This window comes from Nomascus leucogenys, chromosome 2 (genome assembly GCF_006542625.1).
Source record: "Nomascus leucogenys isolate Asia chromosome 2, Asia_NLE_v1, whole genome shotgun sequence".
Taxonomy (NCBI): domain Eukaryota; kingdom Metazoa; phylum Chordata; class Mammalia; order Primates; family Hylobatidae; genus Nomascus; species Nomascus leucogenys.
In genome coordinates, this window is record NC_044382.1 from 48,048,705 (window position 1) to 48,072,409 (window position 23,705).

The 23,705-nt window shown below is 41.9% G+C and overlaps 1 protein-coding gene across 2 annotated transcripts in view; it reads right to left on the reverse strand.

Annotated features, from left to right (window-relative positions):
• The window catches only part of PMFBP1 (polyamine modulated factor 1 binding protein 1), a 56,966-nt gene extending 33,594 nt beyond the window's left edge, over nucleotides 1–23,372 (reverse strand). The window contains exons 1-5 of one of the 2 annotated variants that reach the window (XM_030794527.1): nucleotides 23,271–23,362; nucleotides 22,414–22,485; nucleotides 15,974–16,123; nucleotides 5,373–5,621; nucleotides 1,793–2,014 (exon numbers count right to left, since the gene is read on the reverse strand). In XM_030794527.1, coding sequence (XP_030650387.1) covers nucleotides 1,793–2,014; nucleotides 5,373–5,621; nucleotides 15,974–16,123; nucleotides 22,414–22,425 — 633 coding nt within the window. In that variant the 5' untranslated portion in view covers nucleotides 22,426–22,485; nucleotides 23,271–23,362. Of the gene's footprint in view, nucleotides 1–1,792; nucleotides 2,015–5,372; nucleotides 5,622–15,973; nucleotides 16,124–22,413; nucleotides 22,486–23,270 lie in introns of both variants that reach the window. The other variant, XM_030794533.1, reaches the window with a different exon arrangement.
• Between the last annotated feature and the right edge of the window lie 333 nt (nucleotides 23,373–23,705).

Consider the following 23,705-nt stretch of genomic DNA (forward strand, 5'->3'; position numbering starts at 1 on the left):
ATGAAGGACTTAATTGCCCTTTTGAGGGATTGTGTTGGCTGAAGAAAACTGCTTTGCCCAAGGCCAAGCACCTCTCCCTATGGGGCCCACATCTCATAACTGATGATGACATGGAGGCTTAAAGGCCAGCTCCCTTCCCTTCAATTTAGCAAGGCTCTGAAGGTTCATCCAGCTCTGTGGGGTTGGCTGAGGCCTTTGTTGAGACTACCTCGCAGCTCGACTTCTTCCTTCGCCCAACCTTGCTTTCCTCTCCTTCCTTTCACTGGTGTTAATACCAAGAGCTCTCCCTAAAAACATCCTGCACGCTACTCTGTCTTAGAGTTGGCTTCCTGGGGAACCCAACCTGCAACTATTAGAACTAAGGAAATGAAAATTGTAACCAGTAAACGTTATCTCCCTACCCATCAGCATTTAGCACAGCTTTAAAAGAATGAAAATGTGCAGTGTGGATGGGTGTGGGGAAATGCACTCTCTTAATCATTGCTGGTAAAAGTGTAAACTGGTAGAACCTTTTTGGTATATAATTTAGAAGTATCTTTAAACAATAAAAATAAGCGTATCCTTTGACCCAGCAATCACACTTCAAGAATTATCCAAAAGAAATAAGGAAGTTACAGCTCGTTTGTAAAAAAGAGGAAAAAACAGGTCAATAGGTAGTACATCCCTACTACAGAATACAAGGTAGTAAGTAAAATAAATTGTTAAGATGTGCATTTTAGGCTAGGCACGGTGGCTCACGCCTGTAATCCTAGCACTTTGGGAGGCTGAGGTGGGTGGATCACATGAGGTCAGGAGTTCGAGACCAGCCTGACTAACATGGCGAAACCATGTCTCTACTACAAATACAAAAACTGACTGGGCATGGCGGCACGTGACTGTAGTCCCAGATACTCTGGAGGCTGAGTCAGGAGAATCACTTGAACCTGGGAGATGGAGGCCTCAGTGAGCCGAGATTGCACCACTGTCTCAAAAAAAAAAAAAAAAATGTGCATTTTGAAAGTAAGTTTTAAAACCACATTGATAACCACTTAGGTAAAAATAACCACCTGCCCATTTATGTATGTAACTGTATATAGCACAAGCCCCGAGAGGATTCTCAACACATGATTCAAGTAATTACCTAAGAAGAGGAGGAGAATGATGGGGAAGAGGTTGAAGGCAGACTTTCATATTTAATCTCCGTACTTCTGTCTAGAGAGCCTATAATAATTGTATTACTTGTGTAATTAAAAGCAGCAGTTAAAAGAAAAAAGAAACAAATCAGGTGTTTTGACTTTTCTTTCCCATGTTTCATAGCTTTTTCCTCCTATTTGATCCTGAAGTTGTGGTTTGCATGAGTCCTGTGGCCTAGCAGAGCCCCCTGCCGGACCCCCATGAGAACTAACAAAAGATTGGACATTGTTAGGGAGAGCAGTTGGTATTAACACCTGTGAAAGGGAGAGGAAGGAAGCAGGGTTGGGCAGAGGGAGATGAGCTGTGATGCAATCTCAACAAAGGCTCAGCCAACCCCACAGGGAACTGCGGGGCTGGAGCTTATTTGGTAATTCTCTTTTGGCCTTATTTGAAGTGGTGGCTCTTTATGTTAATTAAAGAGCCTCAAAATTGTGAAGAAGTGATCTTATAGGATATGTGAAAGCTGGAGGTTCAAGAGCTGAGGGCTACAAAATCAAGGGCAGGAAGTGACATCTGGGTAAAGGTTTCGGTTTCCAGTGGAGTAGGCTGGGACTGTCTGAGGGGACCACCTGGGAGCACGTCCACTTGCCTGGATTGAATGGCGTGGCTTAAGTCCTACCTGACCCATGATCCTGCCGAGCTCCCCCTGCAACATCTTCACTTGGCATTCTAGTAACTCGATGTTGCTCAGGGAAGACTGGTATTTATCCCTGTAGAGGTTTAAGCTCCTCTCTAGGAAGGCGATCTTGTCCCAGGCCAAGGCGAGTTGCTCCTGTGCCAAATGGAGCTTCTCCCCTGTGTTCTCGTTGTGATTTCCCATTTCCTCCTCATAGAGAATCACCTGTAGGTGTAGGAATAAATCCACATTGAGCCCATGGAAGCACGTAATGAGGAAAGGATGCGGTTGTAAGATTCCCTGCAGAGAAGTCTTGTATCTAAATCAGAAGACCAGATGAACAGAAGAGAGGCTGCACAGATCTAAAAGCTACAGTATGTAATATCAAGATGTTAATGATTGGAAATAAAAAAAGGTGGCCCTAGTTAAGCTCCTTCAAGGCAGGACCATATTCATTTCCCATTCTGCCCGGCATGTGGCAGGAACTCAATAAATACTTGCTAGTTGATTAATAGGAATGAATTTGTATAGCTCTGTTTTTTAAGGGCTTGAAATGCTGGTATTTTTTCCTTCCCAGGCATTCTCTAGAGGTTGAACTTAGAAAATGTAGGCTTCCTCCTGCACACAGGACTATGTCAGGAAAGTTCCCAAGAGATAGGTGGGGAACATGACCCAAAGTTCCTCTGGGATTTGCACAATCCTTGTTTAGATTTATTTTCTTCCTCATCAAGTAATTAGTCAACCAACTGACAGATATTTATTGAAAGCTCATGAGCATTGTGTTAAGTGCAGAGGGGATATATACATATTAGACATATGCTCACCCCTCAAAGAGTTTAAAACTTTCACAATCTTGGGGACGTAAGATTTAAAATGAATAAACAGCTGTAGGTAGTTGAGTGTGCTAAATTGTATGGCTCGAATTTGATGTGTTGAAGGAGTTAACAGCAGAAGAGTCATCAAGGATGGCTTTATATTAGTTTAAATAATCTAATGTAGAATGCTGATAGAACATGTTCCATTAGTTTAAGCTCATTATACTTGCTGCCTGTCATTTGAGATTCTTCTTAGGAAAGGATAACTTTGTGTAAGGTGTCTACTATGTAAGGAGAAGAGGATAGGAATATTTTATATCCAAATATTTGTAACCGAAGCTGTCAGTGGCCAGCCCATATCCCCTGGGCACTTGCTATTTCTTTGCAAGTTAACCCCATTCCCACTGCAAGCATATTCAACTTTGCCTGAGGGCTTCTCTGATACCAGGAGCCCATTCAACCAGAGAGGCAAGACAGGGTAGGTTAGAAGTGCTGGGGAGTTAACGCCCTCAGGGGCAGCCCTCCACCAATGACTGGGGGTATGTTGGTGGGTTCACTCTGAGGCGTGTTCTACACTATCTCCCAGAGTTCCCCAGAGGGACCAAGCAAGCAGTCTACTCAATACCAATGTCCTTTATGGGCTTCCGGTCCTTCTTTGACTCACTTGCTCATGTGCATGCAGGAATCACTTCCAGAATTAGTTACTTGACTTCATATCCTTGTTCTAGGGTCTGCTGTTGAGTGAACCCAACCTTAGACAGAAGTTTGATGAGGCTGTGCAACAAGACATTGGGGGAACTTGGCAGAATGTCTAAAATAATTTTCTCAATGCTTTCTCGGTTTGGGATCTTTGACAGTGACTGTTATTTGCCGAGTCCTGTATGTATTCTCCCGCTCTTCCTTAATAATAGAACCTTGACTCTACTGGGGGCAGCAATGCACCTCCTAAAACACCACATTTCCTAGGCTTCCTAGAAACTAGCTGTTGCCACGTGACTAATTCTGGCCAGGGATATTTAAGTGAAGCTGTTGTAGCTTCCGGAAAGTGTCCTTAAAAGGAGGGGAGTGTGCCTTTCCCTTCCACCCTTGTCACCTGGTCCTCTGCCCATTTATCTGGATTATTTGGAACAAGGATGTGGCCAGGTATGGTGACTCAAGCCTGTAATCCCAGCACTTCGGGAGGCCAAGATGGGCGGATCACCTGAGGTCAGGAGTTTAAGACCAGCCTGGCCAACATGGTGAAACCCCATCTCTACTAAAAATACAAAAATTAGCCGGGTGTGGTGGTGCGTGCCTGTAATCCCAGCTACTCAGGAGGCTGTGGCAGGAGAGTCACTTGAACTTGGGAGGCGGAGGTTGCAGTGAGCCGAGATCGGGCCAAAGCACCCCAGCCTGGGCGACAGAGTGAGACTTCGTCTCAACAAAAACAACGACAACAACAACAACAACAAAAAAGGATGTGATGGTTGAAGCTCCAGCAGGCACCTCAGGTGACTTAGAGAATGGAAGCCCTGAGCTGATGCTGGTGGAACCCAAGGATAGACCCTTAGATCTGATGACACACGCAGTTGCCATAACAGCAACAGACCACCTGTCTCTGACCTTTTTAAATATGACACAGACATCAACTAGCTTATTTATTTTCTGTTATATGCTGCTAAATAGAATCCCAACTCATTCAGGGTCGCTTTATCCAGGCTGGACCCTTTTGTTTAAGTTGTAGTGAACCAGTAAGTTTTAACACAGCCCTGTGCTATCTTTTTAAAACTATGTGTTTGTGCACAGGCTTAGTCACAGATTATATTTGTAGGATTAGAATAACCTTTCTCTGTTCCTCTCACTCTCAATTCTTTTCAGCAGATTTTCACTAGGTGACAATATTCCCTTTTTAAAAAGTCTATGGTCTTTAAGGTCCTTCCTAAAGTCCTTGAAGTTAGTCCTTAAGCAACAGCAGCATCCAAAACGCTCTTTGAAATTTTTTTTTCTTCTCCGTCCTTCCAATAGAACCTAACTCCTTGAAATTTTATCTTTAAATCTAAAGAAAGAAAATGCCAGGGGAAACCCCAGGATGGAAGAGTGTGTCTGTCCCATCACTTACAACCCACAGTTTACTGCAGCTAGTGCTATCACTGCTCAAGTGGTTTTAGTGCTGCAGCTTTGGATCCTTGGAATTTACTTGGGACTCTACAGGGGTGCTACTCTTTGGCTTAGAAAATACCACCCTGGAACATGAATGGGAATTAATGTCCTGAATATACTTAAGTGAAGTCTATATGATCTAAAACTCCAGTCTGAAAAAATTACCTGGTACTCTCAATGATTGACTCCCACTCAATGTCTGGTTATCTTATCTAGTGTACAGGTGCCAGGAATTTATATATTATCAAGACTTTATTTTTCTAAAAATGGTGGATTTAATGGACCTTATACCTCTTTTATAACCCTCAGAGACCTACAGTCTTTTGCATTTAAATTGCAATGCTAATAGAATGGAGAAGATGGACTTATACACACACACACACACACCTGCACACACACTCCACATATTCCACATGCATGAATACTGACGCTCTCACCGAGTTATGCCATTCAGTTTAGTTTCCTTCTGCTCAGCTTCAAAAAGATCAAGAATTAAAGTGGGAAGGTTTATAAAACCTGCTCGGGATGTTGCAAAGCTCTCCTAAGTCCGTCTGCTTTCTAGTGGGCTTGGTCTGATTTCTGCAGGTACCTAAGAATGTGGGTTATTTCCATGGTTAATCTGTCTATACCTCATCTTCTTTCAGTTTGCAGTGATGGTGCAGAAGAACCAGGTCGGAAGTCTGCTTCTCTAGGATGGACTGATACTGGCAGAGACAACAGTAAGAAGTCTGCAACTCCTCTGTGCGAAACTCCAGTTCTTGTTGAAGGGTCAGCAATTTTTTCTTCAGTTGCTGGAGTTGTCTCAGATGACACTGTTTACTGGACCCAAATTCCACCTCTGACTCCTCGAATGCTAATGCCTGTGCTTGCTTCTTGTTCTACCACAGAGACAGGATATACAGAAAAGGCTTTAGATCATCACTAACGATGTATTCATTCCAGGATTTTTTTTCATTTGTTCAATCATTCACATACATCTATCCATCTTTTTATCTTTTCATCTACAGAGATCTTATTAAACATTTCACTCTATTCACAAAGAAATGTATCACTTAGTATTCCCACTCAGTAAGAAGAATCCAATAGAAGAAAAAAAATGGTTCTTATCCACAAAAATCTTATTATTTAGGTCAGAAGAAAAAATATACACATAAAGGACCTAGGGAGATACGTGTAATAATATGCTGAGGTGTTGCCTTCCCATATAAAGATAACACTAGTGACTTGGAAGGAAATGGATTTCTGGCCATTTGGTATTAATTTGGTATTAAAAATACCTGGGTAAAGGAGCATTGCAATGAGTCAAGGGTGAATTCTTGGGGATTTTGAAATGCTGAAAAATGAGAGCCAGAGATATTGTTCAGGTACATCTGGGCACTGACTCTGTCTCCTTCTCCTGAAGGAAGATGTGACCTTGCGGATGCTGACTCTGTGTGCGTGTGTGTGTGTGTGTATGTGTGTGTGGGTGTATGTATGTGTGTGTGTGTGTATGTGTGTATATGTGTGTGTGTGGTGGGATCTCTTCTTGCTAATCCACAATCTACCTGAAATGCTGCTAGTCTCATCCTACATTTTCATTCATTCATTCATTCATTCAACAGACACAGGCTAAGCACCTATGTTTTACCAGGTATTCTGCTGGTAGGACACATCCCTGAGTTGCTGATGCTTCTCTATTTCCTATATTTTCCAGCATCCCTTATGACAATGACATGTGAGGGAAAGGTGGATAAAGAGGGTAGCCTGTGGGCAGTCCTTAGCATCCAACCCTGCTTATTTTCCTCCTACTCATTCTTTAAGATCCTGTTTAAATCCTGCTCTCCTTCTTGTTTTTTCCCTGCAAAGCTGTCTTTGCACCAGTACCACAGACTTTGCTAGCATGTCCTTAATGCGCTATTCTGTATTCTGTCTGTAATTATTTCTGTGCATTTTAACTTCTAATTAGATTATAAACTCCTGGAGGGCAGGGCCATGTTCGCTATTATGGGGCCTAGATTAGAGATTCATACGTATCTATGTATTGAATGAAAGAAATGAAAATAGAGTCCAAGCAATCTCATTGGCTCCTGAGGGGTTGAGCTTGTGGCCTTGGCCTCATTAACAGAGTACTTCTAATACAGTGGCTTTCAAATTTTTAAATTAACTTTTTGAAAACAGATTTATTGAGGTATACTTTGCATATCATGAAATGCAACCATTGTTAAGTGTGCAACTCAATGACTTGTAATAAACTTACAGAATTGTGTGACCATCATTACAATCCAGTTTTAGAACATTTCTCTCAACCCCCCACGTTTCCTCATGCCCATTTTCAGTCACTCCTGCTCCTTCCTCCAGCTCCAGGCAACCACAAATCTGCTTTCTGCCTCTACGGATTTTCTGCCTTTTCTAGACGTTTCACATATGGAATTGTATAATATGTCATTTTCTGGCTTCTTTAATTTAGCATATGTATATTTTGAGACAGAGTCTCACTCTGTCATCCAGGCTGGAGTGTAGTGGTGTGATCTTGGCTCGCTGCAACCTCCACCTCCCCAGTTCAAGTGATTCTCATGCCTCAACCTCCCGAGCAGCTGGGATTACAGGTGTGTGCCACCACACCCAGCTAATTTTTGTATTTTTAGTAGAGATGGGGTTTTGCCATGCTGGCCAAGTTGGTCTCGAACTCCTAAGCTCATGTGATCTGCCCGCCTTGACCTCCCAAAGTGCTGAGATTACAGGTGTGAGCCACTGTGCCTGGCTGCATAATGTTTTTGAGGTTCATCTAGGTTGCAGCAAGAATCAGTATTGGAGGCCAGCCGCAGTGGCTCACGCCTGTAATCCCAGCACTTTGGGAGGCCGAGGTGGGTGAATCATGAGGTCAGGAGATTGAGACCATCCTGGCTAACACAGTGAAACCCTGTCTCTACTAAAAATACAAAAAATTAACCAGGCGTGGTGGCAGGCACCTGTAGTCCCAGCTACTCAGGAGGCTGAGGCAGGAGAATGGCACGAACCCGGGAGGTAGAGCTTGCATTGAGCTGAGATCGCGCCACTGCACTCCAGCCTGGGTGACAGAGTGAGACTCTGTCTCAGAAAAAAAAAAAAAAAAAAAAAAAAGAATCAGTATTTAATTCCTTTTTATTGCTAGATAGTATTCCATTGTATAAATATACCGTATTTGGTTTACCTGTTCACCAGTTGACGGATATTTGGGTCGTTTCAGTTTTTGGCAATTACGAATACTGCTGCTATGAACATTAACCATATTAGCCTTTGTGTGGATATATTTTCATTTAATTAATGTGCTCAGCAAATGATGTGGTACACCTACTATATCAAGCATTACACTAGGTAATGGGGATATAGCAGTACATAAAACAGACAAAATTGGCTGGGGGCGGTGGCTCACGCCTGTAATACCAGCACTTTGGGAGGCCAAGGGGGGCACATCACAAGGTCAGGAGATCGAGACTATCTTGGCTAACACGGTGAAACACCGTCTCTACTAAAAATACAAAAAAAATTAGCCAGGCATGGTGGCGGGCGCCTGTAGTCCCAGTTACTTGGGAGGTTGAGGCAGGAGAATGGCGTGAACCTGGGAGGCAGAGCTTGCAGTGAGCGGAGATCGCACCACTGCACTCCAGCCTGGGTGACACAGCGAGACTCCGTCTCAAAAAAAACAGAAAAAATCCCGACTTTGTGGAGTTTGCATCTAATATGGGGAGAGAGAAAACTAAGCAAGTATATATGTAGTGTATTAGAAGGACAAAATGCAATAGGGCAGAGTAAAACGGGAGGAAGATGAGGAATGCCAGGATGGAAGAGGTTACATTTTTGAATTAAATGTTTGCATGGAGGACCAAATTGAGAAGCTGACATTTGAACCAAAACTTGAAGGAGGCAAAAGAAGGCATCTGGAATGCTCCAAGGAGAGATGGCCTTGGAGGTGGAAGCATGCCTGGTGGTATTTGAGGAGCCCCAGGGGTTGCAGCCACTTTTTTTTTCTGGCTGGAGCAGAGACAGTAAGGGGGAAAGTTGTGCCTGATGGAGTGAGATAGGAAAAGGAGGTGAGGTCTTTAGGATCGTATAGCCATTCTCGAGACTTTAACTTCTTTTGGGGAGATGAAAGGCCTTTGGAGGGTACTGAGCAGAGGAGCAACATGATCTCCCTGAGCTTTTATGAAGAACACACTGGCTGTTTATTGGAAATCAACTCTAGGCAGGCAAAGACAGAAAGACCAGATAGGAGGCTACTGCAATAATCCAGACAAAGGATGATGGTGTGGACCAAGATGGTAGCAATGGAGGGTGGGAGAAGTGGTTGGGTTCTAGATGTATCTTGAAATGACAGGACATAGGATTTGCTGCTGGGTTACAGGTTAGATGGTGGGACATGATGGTCATCCATAACAGATGATGCCAGGGTTTTGGTCTGAGCAACTGGGGGGATGGAATTTTAATGAGATTAATTCAGTAAGAGCTGGGACCTGAAAGACAAAAAAACTCTACTGAGAGTGGTGGTGGCAGCACAGAGAAGGTAAAGGAGGCTCAACCCAGTCCAGAACCAGAAAGATGATAGCTGATTGTGTCAGTGCAATCCAAATGACCCTTTCCAGGCTCTCTTGGAAGTGTCTCATCCTAAGTGCCTCAGAACTGAGAAGACAGACAGAGAAAATGGACCCACTATGGTCACCAGGCAAAAGAAATCCCAGACAAAGACACGCCAGTATATGTGGCTGGAGGAAAGTTGATGAGACCTCTTTTCTAAGTTGTTCTAAGTTGAACAAAGCTAAATTTTGTATTTACTCTGTGTAGCTATAATTGCCAGTAATTATATTAAATATTGTTATTAAGGGCTTTCATTCTTTTCAAGATAAAAACACTGCTATTCTCACAACTCATCTGTGAATGAGGTTTGGAGAGAAGAGAGTTGGGAGTAGCGTGTGTGGTGTGCTCATGTATGTGTGTGTACATGCACATACATGGATAGAGGGGCTTCTGAAGAACCTGAGTCCTCCTGCTTACACAGTAAGTTAGGAGGGTGGGGAGCTACCTGGAAAAAAACATGATCACAAATAAGTACTTAAGGTGGACAGAATTAATGCAAAGGAGTGAACATCCTGTGGTAGAGTTAATTCAGAAGGGCTTATTTTAGTATAAATCAATAAAATTCTTATCAGGCCAGGCATGGTGGCTCATCCCTATAATCCCAGCACTTTGGGAGGCCAAAGTGGGTGAATGGCTTGAGACGAGGAGTTCAAGACCAGCCTGGGCAACATAGCGAGACCACCATCTCTATAAAAAATAAAAAAATTAGCCATGCATGTTGGCATGTGCCTGTAGTCCCAGCTACTTGGGAGGCTGAGGCGAGAGAATCACTTGAGCCCTGGAGTTTCAGGCTTCAGTGAGCTATGATCACACCACTGCACCTCAGCCTGGGCAACAGAGCAAGACACTGTCTCAAAAAATATCCTTATCAGATTTTGCCAAAATCCTTTTTCTTTTGGCTTCGTAAGCATCTGTCCACTGCTGAGTGTGTATGACCCTGCTGAAAACTAACCGTGGTCTCCTTCATTCTTTGCTTCTCTTTCCTTCCACGTCCCTATTTTTTCTTCACTGCCCAGAAGAATGAGAGAAATGCTCTTCTTTTAAAAGAAGTCAAACTCTCTCTCTCTTTAGGGCTTCCCCTCTAGTACCCGGTACCCCCATCTATACTTAGGTGTGCTCAGAATTGCTCTTTGGCCTTAAATCTTCCAATGGGAAATAAATGCCTTTTTCTAAATGATGTGTATAAAGCTTAGCAGCCTGGCAGGGATACTGGTGAAATGTCAATGCTTTATCTTCCCCAGAGGTCATCTTGGATCTTCTGGGTTTAATTTTGGTCTGAGGCAACATGATGGGCTAGCCAGATGATGAGATTTTATGCAACTCTTCCAGTACAGGACAAATATAGGACCCAACCTAATTTGCCTGGTTATAAAGATCCAAGGACTGCTTCTATCTGCAGAGAAACTAGAGTTCTTTGGATAGGAATTTTAAACATTTGCACACTATAGACATCAATGGGTTTAGAGGAATCAAATTTCAAAGACTTGGAGAAATGCCTAGACTTATTTGAGACCTATTAAATTTCTACTTATTTATCCTTATGCATTCAAAAGTTTATTCTTCTAAATTCTAAAGGAATAGAAAAAGACACACTATGGATGAAGCCTACATTTCACTTACAAATGTGCTGAAGAGCAGTATCACAAAGGCACCAACTTATTTCCTATTACTTCTTTGTCTTTTTTTTTAAAAAAAACATTCTTCCTAATGAAGACACAGATATTTTATTAGAGTCTTCTATGACTTTTAAACTGAGATCTGACGAAAATAAGCACGTTGGAAATGATTTTACAGAGGGAAGACTAGTTCTTAAAATGACCATCTGGAGTGACATGTGATTCTGGAGGCCATCTGGTCTACCAGGTTTCTCAGCTGGATTTCTATCCAGGTCTCAGCTGCTTGAAAAGATGGGGACTGCTGGCTGTCCATAGGAACCTGTTCCCGTATTTAGTCAACCTTTCAGCCCTACTTGTGGTCAAAGAGATTATAGCTATTGCTCCTTCCTTGCCTATGTGGCCACTTGATCACAGAAGGAAATTAATTGGCCTGGCACGATTTGCCTTTTGAAAAGTCACGTTGGTTTCCACCCAATACTTTATGCTTTTCAAGTTGATGCTAATTGATTGATGTTAAGTTCTGTATTTTCCTTGTATTGAAGTTAAGCTGACAGGTCTATAATTACTGGGATTGTCCTTTTTCCCTTTTTAAAAAGATGAGCACTTCATTTACCCTTTTTCAGTCTACAGGGACTTTCTTTATCCTTTTGAGTTCTCAAAAATAATCACTAGCAGCTATGTAATAACACCTGCCAATTCCTTAAGTACTCTTCGAAGTATGTCATCAAGCCCTGCTGATTTGCCTAAAGCTGGCTTTTCAAAATAGTTTTTAACCATTTTATTCCCTGTTCTAGTTTGCGCTGACTAGGTTGGCATTGTTCTGATAACTGAATCCCTAATGATTTTTTTTTTCATTTAAGAACAAAAAGTCTCACTATCTTTTTTTATTGGAGTTTTTTTTCTTTATTGAGAAACTTAAGACTTGGATACATCAAACTGAATTAATTTCCTGGGGAGAGGACCAAAACCCACAATAGAAAAAGGAAGTTAACACTGTCCAGGCCATAGCAGAACCCAGAGAATACATTTGTATAGTTGAAAAATTCTAAGTGCTTCATATTTGACCTTTTGATACAGCATGATCTATTAAATTTGTGATATGTGTTCTTGGTGTTGAGGTCCATAGAACAATCTAGGAAGTTTTCAAACTTTGAGCTGAATTGCATGAGGGGTTATTTGGCTTTTGAATCAGTTTCTCCTTGTTCACAAGGTAGCAGCAGCAACCATTAGCACAGATGAGGACTAACTCACTTTTTCAGTCATTGTCATGAACTTCTTTTCCTATCTTTGAGGTAAGTGAGATATTTCCTTTGAACTCTAGTTTAGCCTTATATCACTGGATGGGTTTATCTGTTACTTTTTTTTTTTTTATTATTTGAGATGGAGTCTCACTCTGTTGCCGAGGCTGGAGTGAAGTGGCATGATCTCAGCTCACTGCAACCTCTGTCCCCTGGATTCAAGCAATTCTCTTGCCTCAGCCTCCCAAGTAGCTGGGATTATAGGCGCCTGCTACCATGCCTGGCTAATTTTTGTATTTTTAGTAGAGATGGGGTTCATTATGTTGTCCAGGCTGGTGTCAAACTCCTGACCTCAGGTGATCCACCCACCTCAGCCTCCCAAAGTGCTGGGATTACAGGCATGAGCCACCGCGCCCAGACTTATCTGTTATTTTTTATGTCTTCTACAAATTGCATTTCTTGTACTTCATTGTACTAGTAGAGCATAGAACTGTATGTTTAAGTGACATGAATTAATTTTAGATGCATCTTTCTGATGCAGACATTCTTCTCACTGGTGACTTCTGCTTGCCTGAGATTCACTTTAAAAAAAGTATTTTAGAATAATTTTTGATTTACAGAAAAATTGCAAAAGTAGCCCAGAGAGTTCCCATATGTTCTTCATACAGCTTTCCCTAAGGTTAACTTCTTAAATAACTGGGTACATCTGTCTAAACTAAGAAATTAATGTTGGAAGATTACTATGAACTATACTTTATTGGATTTCACCAGTTTTTCCACTAATGTGGTTTTTTCTGTTCCAATATCCAATCCAGGATTTCACATTGCATTTAGAAGATTCAGTGAAATATTTTTTTCATTCCCAATGATTCAAAACGATACTGTGTAATAATGCCCATCAAGATTCTACTAATCTTTACATCTTCAACAAATTACTTTTATCCACAGGAATCAAACTTGCCTTATATAGTTTTATGCTAAAAATAGTGTCCTCTGTACACTTCAAAGACGAGTTTGGCACTCTGAGCTCTACTGAATCTCAGGGCATGCACCCTATGCCACCATCAGGGAATGGAGCCTGGGAAAATTGCTCAAAAGGCCCTTTCTTTTCTGGTTTGATCATTTTATTATGATATCTCTGTTGTTCTTTTCTCCTTTCACTTTGAGATGCTCTTTTGATTCCTGGGCAGGGCCAGGACTACAGTGAGGCAAGTGAGGTGCAAATTTAAGGAGGCACTCAGTCTCAGGGTGGAGCACATGCAGGTTGGCACCTGAAGAGCTTGTGCCCATGAATTTTGCACCTTAGCCCCCTCATTTGCTTCACCCTATTTCCTGCTCTGTTCCTGGGATTGGGAGCATAACGTAGTTTTGATTTGCAAGGTCATGCCATTTTCTTTTCTATCACTTGCCCCTTCCCTGCCGCTCCTTTTGTTATACATAACATCTAATGTAACATTTTAATCTTCTTGCATAATTGTGGTTGTAAACTATGACCTCCTGCTTGTTTCCCCAGCTCCTTGTTAGAGTAGTCAGAATTTCAGAAAGTCTTGGTTTCCCTTTTGTTCCCATATTACATTTCCATGTGGAAGGCAGATCTTAAAGGGATTTTCCGAGCGGATGAGTGTAAGTCTACATCTAATTGTGTATTTGTATGCGTAGTCTGCTATTTAAATTCTGCACTAAGTGCTAGGGGAAAAAAGAGCCCGCTTTAAAGCTTGTTTCAAGCTGTTAGGCCTTCTTCTGGGCAATTAGAATAATAAAATGCAATTTAATGCCTTTCTCCTTCCAAGTTGCCAGGTACCTTTATAAGCCACATGGCTTTTCCTGACTGGGGGAATAAGTAAACTCATGACAGCAATGGTGAAAATATCCTAAAATGTTAATATTTAGAAAGAAGTAAATTATGATAATCTTCTTCCTGAGATCCATTTAGGAAACCAGTGGATTTTTCTCTATTTGTGACTTCCTGAGGAAAGCAATGCTTACAAGATGAAGTAGAAATGCTTTGTTGGTAGTATTTTTAGGGCAGTGCAGAGGAACAATTTGTGGTTTCAATAGTGAGGCGGTAAGTCCTGGGAGAACTCTAATAGATGCAATGAAAAGAGGCCAGATCCTTGACCACAAACAGTGAAGAACACAGTGGCGGCTTCACAGCCTCCCAGAGGCTAAATTTGGGTGTCCAGCAACAGGTCTGTGCAGCTAGGACCTTCTTTATGTTTACCGAGAACTCAAGTCACTAAATGGAAACGAAGACTGCAAGTAAAGAATTCTTGGAAACCCAAAGTGTTAGGGAGCTGTGGGAAAATATCTCCCAGCTGGCTCCCCAGCTAATGTGGATAAATTTAGAGACTGACTTAAAGACCTTAGATTTAGAGCTTCCAAAGAAAGCAAACCTCAGGCTAAAATGAAATTACCTCAGCTGATGAACAGCCTAGACTCTAGATAAGTATTAGTTGAAAATCACAGTCTCCAGAAAGATGCTCATGCCAGGAGGTCTGCATGTTCACACATGTGTAGGATCAGTGCTACTGAGTGTCTTGACTTGGGCACCCCTGAAAGCAGGCTCTGTGACAAGGAACTGAGGGTCAAGTAGTAGTTGATGTGGGAGGTGGTCTTAGGAAACTCTGGTTGGGGAGTGGGAGACTGAAACAAGGAAGGGAAGGAAGCAGATAAAAGGTGTGTCCACTCATTGGTTGACAGGCATTTGACTGGTTCCATATTTTCGCATGTGGTATATATATACAACGGAATACTACTCAGCCATAAAAAGGAATGAATTAATGGCATTCACAGCAACCTGGATGGAATTGGAGACTATTATTCTAAGTGAAGTAACTCAGGAATGGGAAACCAAACATCATATGTTCTTACTTATAAGTGAGAGCTAAGCTATGAGGATGCAAAGGCATAAGAGTGAAACAATGAACTTTGTGGACTCTGGGGAAAGGGTGGGGGGGTGAGGGATAAAAGACTACAAACTGGGTTCAGTGTATACTGCTTGGGTGATGGGTGCACCAAAATCTCACAAATCACCACTAAAGAACTTACTCATGTAACAACAACAACAACAACAAAAACAACATTGGGTTAAAAAAAAAAAAAGGTGTGTCATCAAGTCAGGTACCACTGTGAGCAACTGGGCTCAGGTCCATTGAGGAAGTCTGTGAGACAGCATGCCTCGGGTTACCTCTGATTAGGGAGAAAGGAAGGTGGGAGATGTAATCTACCATCTCCCCATCTGACACTGCTTGAGGGTTGCTTCTAGGGGCATTAACTCTTGAGAACCTGAGCTTGTCCTATGATCAGCTTCCTGCATCCAGAAGAAAAGCTTGCAGGCAGTGAGACACAAGTGCAGCAATAAAGATCCCTTGCTACCCCGATGGACACTGATACCTTAGAGCAGGTGTGATGGTTTTTATTTTCATGGTTGACTTAGAAGTTTGTCTGAGATCCACAGCAGATGCTGCTCCCCTTGTATCACTATGATCTGATATTTTCAGGGCAATGAGCTGTAAATACAGGTGTGAAAGGCCAGATAAGGAAAACATTGTGCCTAGGATGTACATGACCTTGGAGATAAATGGAAAAGTCCTGAAGGCAGGACTGGCATTTTCCATGTGTATGCGTGTTGCGGTGTGCGTGTTTAATTCTCTTAACTCTCTCTCATTGCTTGCTTAATAAGTACTCTTGAATGAACAGTGGAAGAACTTTCTATTATTCCTGCCCAAGGGAGCAGAGGCAGAAGTCAAGGGAGCAGGGGTGAGCGGCTGCTGCCAAGTCCCTTACGTGGCTGCTGTTCATTGCCTCCTCCACGCAGAGCTGATTGTCCTGCAAGGTCTTCCTCTGTCTCTTGCAGACATCGTGCAGATTCTTGATGTCAAGCAGGCTTAACAGCTTGCTGTTCAGGCTGCTCACTTCTCTGTCTCTCTCCCCCACCTAGGCAGCCAGAAAAACAAAAGCATCAATTATAAGCTATCAAGAAAGTGCTGCTTTCGTTCACTTAACAGGTTGACAGAGACTTGAAATTTGCTGGAAATTTGTCCATCAGCTGTTAGCTGTTATTACTCATCCTGTGTAACATTTACACAGTTTCCAGTTGCCAGGTGTCTGAGCGCTCTGCATTATTCAGACAATTACTGATTTATATTAATTAATCTTCACCACACTGTTGGGGGTGCACAACAGACAATTCCCCTGTTTTTCAAGAGGAAGCCAGTGCCTAGAATAATTCTAGGCACCTAGTGGACTGTCTATAAATATTAATGGCTCTGCCACTGATGAACATATTGAGATGTCAAATGAACTTGTCAAGACAAGTATAGTGAATCCATGATGGGCTTGATATGGGATTCTGAAGTCTCTCACCTTTCTCTTCTACCCACTAGACCAAAAGATCTCCCTCACCTATAAACCCAGTGCTTTTCTTTTCTTTTCTTTTCTTTTGAGATGGAGTCTTGCTCTATCGCCCAGGCTGGAGTGCAGTGGTGCAATCTAGGCTCACTGCAAGCTCCGCTTCCTGGGTTTACTTAAACCATTCTCCTGTCTCAGCCTCCCGAGTAGTTGGGACTACAGGCACCTGCCACTACGCCTGGCTAAATTTTGTATTTTTAGTAGAGACAGGGTTTCACCGTGTTAGCCAGGATGGTCTCGATCTCCTGACCTCGTGATCTGCCCACCTTGGCCTCCCAAAGTGCTGGGATTACAGGCATGAGCCACCGTGCCTGGCCAACCCAGTGCTTTTCTTTAGAGGCATTCACAATGGGAACAAAAGTGAAATCCCTGGGCTGGTGGTGTAAGATTTCTGTCTTTGATTATGAGTGAAAAGAATTAGCTAATTGTTGCTAGATGGGGGTGGAAAGTAGTGATTGAGATATAAATAGAATGTGTGGGGCATAGTAACATGGGTGGGGGTGCAGGTGCAGAGCTGTTGTAGGAGGGTGGGGCTTTATCACACCAGGATGCCACCTCCACTCCCAGAGTTGTGGGTGGCAATGGTGTGAAAAGGAAGATGGAAGAAGTCCTGTGTGAACCTGTGTAGTGCTTCAGTTCTGTCACTGTGCTGGCTTTCTACAACAGTTGTGAGCACAGATGTTACCATTGCTGAGTTTTAAATCTAGGAACTGAGGCTGGCTCCTTCATGGTAAATACATAGTTTGGCTCTGTGTCCCCAACTAAACCTCATCTCAAACTGTAATCTCCACGTGTTGAGGGAGGGACCTGGTGGGAGGTGATTGGGTCATGGGGGTGGTTTCTCCCATGCTGTTCTTGTAATAGTGAGTGAGTTCTTACGAGATCTGATAGTTTAAAAGTGTGGCACTTCCCCTCTCTCTCTCCCTCCTGCTGCCATGTAAGATGTGCCTTGCTTCCCCTTTGCCTTCCGCTATGATTGTAAGTTTCCTGAGGCCTCCCCAGCTATGTGGAACTGTGAGTCAGTTAAACCGCTTTTCCTGATAAATTACTCAGTCTCCAGTAGCTCTTTATAGCAGTGTGAAAATGGGCTAATACAGTACCTATCTCTTAGGTTAGATTACTGAGAGGGTTCTTAAGTGAAGATTCATGGCATCTATTAAAGAAACACTCCCAAGAAAAACCAGCATGGAAGAGGGGGAAGCAGGACAGGGAAGGGGTAAAAACCAAGTATAGGTACATTTTCAGAGAGTCCTGTGGTCAGTAATTTTAGCCTGCTCATACAGGAAACTCTGAAATATGAGCTACATCTTAGATTCTGTCTTGATTGGTGTCAATGAAAGCTGGGCTGTCAAACTCAGCATCAGTCAGTCAATGGCCAATGGCCACCCCATGGGTTATAAGCTCCTAAGAACTTCCAGCTCTCTGCCCCTGTAGGCAAAGTGACTTCAATAGTCTAAAGGCAATTCTTCTAAGAGAGTTACAGCTGCAAAAGTGCATAGTAGGCAGGGGATAGGTGCATGGAAATAGTGAAGGGATCTAAGCCACAGTGTCCAAGGTCTCACATCTGGTTAGCAGTAGGGCCAGGAGAGCACATTCTTCCTGACCCTGTAGCCAGTGCTCTGCCATCATATCCGACTGACTGGCCTGTCTTTTGAAATATATGAGCTGCATAACACACATTCCCAGAGGAACTGGAGACCTGATATGGACATCGTAAATCAAATCTTACTGGACAGGTCAGTTTAAAGGACCCCTGCACAAGGCCGAGGGGGGCCAGAGGACAACGGCAAGAATTGGACATTGCAATGTCAGAGTATTCGGAATTCAGAAGGTTTCCCAGAACTGCTGCTGTCTCCGCTGATTTATTTCTTCATTTCCATTTAGTACCTGGACTTTTTTTTTTTTAACCACTTTACAGTTTAATTAGGTTAATGGCATGGCTCTGTCATTAAAAGGATTTCATTATCTCAAAACTCTCCCTCCTCCTCTCTTGCTCCTATCCTTCGTTCCTCACTTCCAGAAAAATAACAGTGGATGTCAACTGCCCCAAGCATGTAATTACCATTAAGACAATTACCGGGGACTCTCTTAAGAGAATATGTGTAGAGTGGCCTTAAAAAATGGTGTGCAGACACTGTTTTCTAACTTGGAAACAAAATCCATAACTCGATAAAGAGTGGTAGTTTGATTCTGGTGCTTTGGATCCCTTTCCTGTGGTTACCACACTGGGAATAGGGTATGGAGCCTCTCCAGGAAGTGGGACCCTAAGGAGCCTCTCCACTCTGACCACAGGACTGTCTTTCTTTGGCATCTATGAGCAGGTTAGGTGGCAACAAGATGCCTCCTCCACAGGAGAGCCAAATACCCTATACTCTTGCCTTGCTGCTGAATATATGCATCTTAAGGCAGGGACCCTGACACCAGATTGTTCCCCGTGGAGACTAGCACACTGAAGGCTCACTAACAAAATACCAATGATACACACTTGAGTCTCTCTAAATTAAAAGTTAAGTGCTGTCTCTCAGGCCAATAAAAATATCCTTTCTCCCTCCAGTTTTGGATGTCCTCTGAGTAGAAGACCTGACAGCCCAGTTCTTTTGCACCACCAGAAGTTCAGAATTGTATCTTCAATATAGATGATCTCATCTAATTTGTACATTTAGCATTGGCTCAGAGTCTCTGAGAAAATGTCTTCATTCATGAAACAAGGTTTGGAATAAATCATCTTTCTTTGAATATCCTTAAACCAGTTGAATAACAAATATGTTTTGATGGATGTCAAGTGAAATTTACTTTTGAAACAAAACTTAACCATTCACTCCTGAAGACCAAATTATAAAGAGGTTTTGATGCATCAGAAAAGGAGTAAAAATGCTGGGAGAGTGATCAGGTGATTTCCAGAATGATGTTCGATTTTTAATTATAGGAAGTTATTAGAAAAGGCTGTGCTCACCTCAGAACCCCAGAAAAGCCAATGTTTCTGGGGTCTCAGTGAGCCTAATTTCTTGCTAGTATCTCTCACAGATATTAGCTGTAAACTATAATCCTATCTACTTCATGAAGGCTAAATTCCAGGCAGATGCCTTTTGAGTATCAACATGCAATAGGGATAGATTTAATCTGACATTTCATCAATCATAGCTCTGTAACCATTACTGGGGCATGAGATGAACTGAGAGTCATAATGCTGACCCTCAGGCACCATCTGATCTTGTCCTGGATCTGAAGTCATTAACAGTGGCTGAAATCATAAGTCTCCACTGCTAGGTGAGTTTTCATTTACCTAAGTCATGTACTTAGATACCCGGTTTCTCTTATATAGGGTTGGAACATGGTCACTCTGCTTTGAAACATATGACAGCAGCAGCAGCTATCAACCCACAGGCAAAATGATGAGTGCTGATACTGCAGTTGCTACCATATTCATGATAACTATCGGAAAATAGGTTATTTACTGAAGCAAATTTTCTATATTGATTAAATGTGTCTTTTGTCAAAAAGCATGGTATCTCAAACATGTATTTCAAAATAGGAGAAGACATTTTGTTCTAGGTTTCCAAGTATTAACAGTCTCAAGCTTCTTCTTGGGGGAAGCTAATGTTAAATTGAAGCTCGTGATTCAGTAGCATTTTCAGAGCCCAAGAGCATTGCAAAGATTCAAAATGGCAGCATTCCCAGGGATTTGGCATTCCAACATGGAAATCCGAGTAATTTTGGATTCAACCAATAACACCATAAAGGTCATCATCTTTGGGATATTATCTTATTTGTCTGAGGATGAGGACAAATCTTCAATAATCAATGGGAAACCACTTTTAACCACCACTAATATCACAACCATTCAATTTATGGTGAGAGTTATGCCTTAAGAATCATGAAACCTTAAAAACTAACATTGATTCAGGAATTTTTACATTTCACTTGTGTAATAGTAGAGTTTACAGTTGTCTACAGTAATTTTAAACACTATTATTGATATTACTGACTTGATTCCCAAGTTGACTTTCCCATTTATAGAAATATTACAGTTTTTGCATTACTTATGAATGAAATTAATGGGTACTTATACAAGGTTTTGCCTGTGAACAAAAATTTAGAACCAATTATGTGCATATACTGAAGAGTGACTATATTTTATGGTGTTCTAAATTCTTTAAAAATTGGTGTATACTTATGTAACAAACCTGCACATTCTGCACATGTATCCCAGAACTTCAAGTATAATACAAAAGATTTAAAACATAAAGAAAACATTATGAAATATAAGAAGGCTAAACACACACACACACACACACACACACACACTCACACTTAGATTAACAAATTTAAAAAGATAGCTGAGAGATCCCCTTATCAGCTGTGTATTCAAGCACAAGTTATTTAACTTCTGTGCCTACATTTCCCCATGTATAATATAGAGATAATTATGTTTTTCTTAAGGTTGTTGCGAGGATTAAATGCATTGGTAAATACAGTGTACTTAGAACACTGTCTGACACATATCGTGGAAGGCTAGATTAGTGTTTGCCATAAAAACAAAATTGGCACACCCTGTAAGTATACAGTCTAGGATACATACATATGACATATGGTAGAGATCAGCCACCTATGGAATGTGGGCTGATTTTTATTGGCACCTGGGCAATTTTCACAGACTTTTCACTATCATATCATTTGAGAAATTATTCTACTAAGAAGGTAAGCTCCATGAGAGTAGAGATCTTTGTCTATTTTGTTCACTGCTTTATTCCCAGCTCCTAGAACAATGAATGCCTGGCACATTGAAGGTGCTCCAAAGATATAAATTAAATGAAGGAAGAGCCTTCTAGAAAATCCATACCAGATCCTTGTTCACCACAGAACTGGTATCAAGTTCTGTATGGCTCCAGTAATGCAGCAGGAAAGGAGTGGACTGCCTGTTTCAGAATATGCTCACCTCTTGGTAGGAGGTCTGTTAAAAAGCATATGGTACGTGGGACAATCCTTTACTCATCAAAACAGTCCCCTTAAATCCTTTCTGGAACAAGGTAGGGCATACATAAACATAGTTTGCTGCTGTTGTTGTTGTTTTTGAAACAGGGTCTTTGTCGCCCTGGCTGGAATGCACTGGTGTGATCATGGTTCACTGAAGCTTCAACCTGCCAGGCTCAGGTGATCCACTTGCCTCAGCCTCCTGAGTGGCTGGGACCAAAAGAGCATGCCACCACACCTGGCTAATTTTTTAAAATTTTTGTAGAGACAGGGGTCTTACCATGTTGCCCAGGCTGGTCTTAAACTCTTGGGCTCAAGCGATCCTCCTGCCTTGGCCTCCCAAAGTGCTGGGATTACAGGTTTGAGTCACTGCGCCTGGCCCCATAAACACAGTTTGACCAAAATATTAAACTAATCAGACACTCCATTTTCATATCATTCCAGATAAAGAGAGAATGTTAGCAACAATAGTTAATATCGATTAAGTGCTTTCTACATGCACTACCTTTGCTAATCCTCATACCAAGTCTTTGGAATCAGTGATCATCATTCATATTTTCTAGATACGGCAAAGGAAACTTGGAATAGGTGATCATAATTCATATTTTCTAGATAAGGCAAAGGAAACTTAGAGTAGGCAACAAACTCAGTATCATACTGCTGGTAGAGATGGACCCAGACCCACCCAGCTCGAGTCTGGGTTCTTAAACACGATGCTCTGCTGCCCACCTCTGTCCATGATATTTTGTGATGCTTATTACTGGAATTTTGAATCATAAAACATGAAAAAAGTCCCTTGTAATGAATATTCAACTCCACGCATGTAGAGGAGTTAGGAGCCTTACCTCATCTTTCATTTCCTTGGCAGCTCTCAATTCTCCTTTAACCTTTAGTATTTTCTGAGCCTTGTTATAAACCTGAAAAAGTCCAAGTATTTAAGATGGAAAAAGTATAAATGAGCCTCTGCCCTTTAAAGATTTTCCCAGCTGGATCTATGCCCTCGGCAAGAGGTTTGGAAAAGTTTCCTGAACTGTTAGCAATACCTACTTGCTTACCCATCTGTTTGTGTTTTCAAAAGGGTGTTAAAACCTCCAGATGGCAGGACCATGATTTTACATCTTTTCCAGAAAACCACTACTTGGTGAACCAAACAGTTTCTGAATTTACCCTTCTTGGAAAGCAAAAAGTCTGAATCGAGTTTACTTTTTAGATTTCTATGTACTCTATGGCTCAGATATAGCTAATATTATGTACTTATTATGAACCAGACATGATGTGCATGACCTAATTTCATTCTCACATGAACCCTGGGAGGGAGGGACTACGACTATCCTCATTTAAAGGTAAGGAAACTGAGGCCCAGAGAGGCTAAGTGACTTACCCAGGGTCACAGAGGCTGTCTTACTACTCTATGAGGAGCTTCCATTAATTTTGTAACTATTCATATGAAATATCTGATGATGTGATGTTTTTGAAGCATCAGCTTGCCATAATGTTGATGCTCATAAAGTTAGGAAACATGTGAAGTGCTGAGACTTATCTAGCTAGAAAGCCTCCCAGGAAACCAAAGATCTTTGCATGTGTATGTGCCTGTAAGTACAGGATGATGCATTTGAGGTCATAATGCACTGAGCTTATTAAAATCATCTCATTCATTCTGTTTTTAACCCTAAGAATAGAGGTATTTCCACCAGGAACTTACCTGAGGAATAGTTCAAGGAATGAGAAGCTATCAAAATACTCATCCTTTGTAATAAACCACATCCTCTGTCCCTAATATAAGCCAAGAGGAAGAAAGAATGTTGGTGATATGTGGAATCTGGAACGTTTTATGGAGCTGAATTCTGATTTCCTGCACTGGGTACCCTCTGAAGTCTTCATGCACAGAGGTGCATCATGGGAATGGAGGTGTGGCTCAGGCTCACCTGGTGGGGACAGGCTAGGTGATGGTGTAGTAACAAACAACCCCCAAGTCTCAGTGGCTTACAACCGTGAAGGTTTATTTTTTACTCATCTACATGTCCTTTATGAGTCAGCTGGGGCTCTGCTCCACATTGTCCTCAATATCCTCGTAGTCCTCAGCTAGTGAACTTCTATTATCTAGTATGTTGCCTGTTGCCATGGTAGCAGAAAGGGA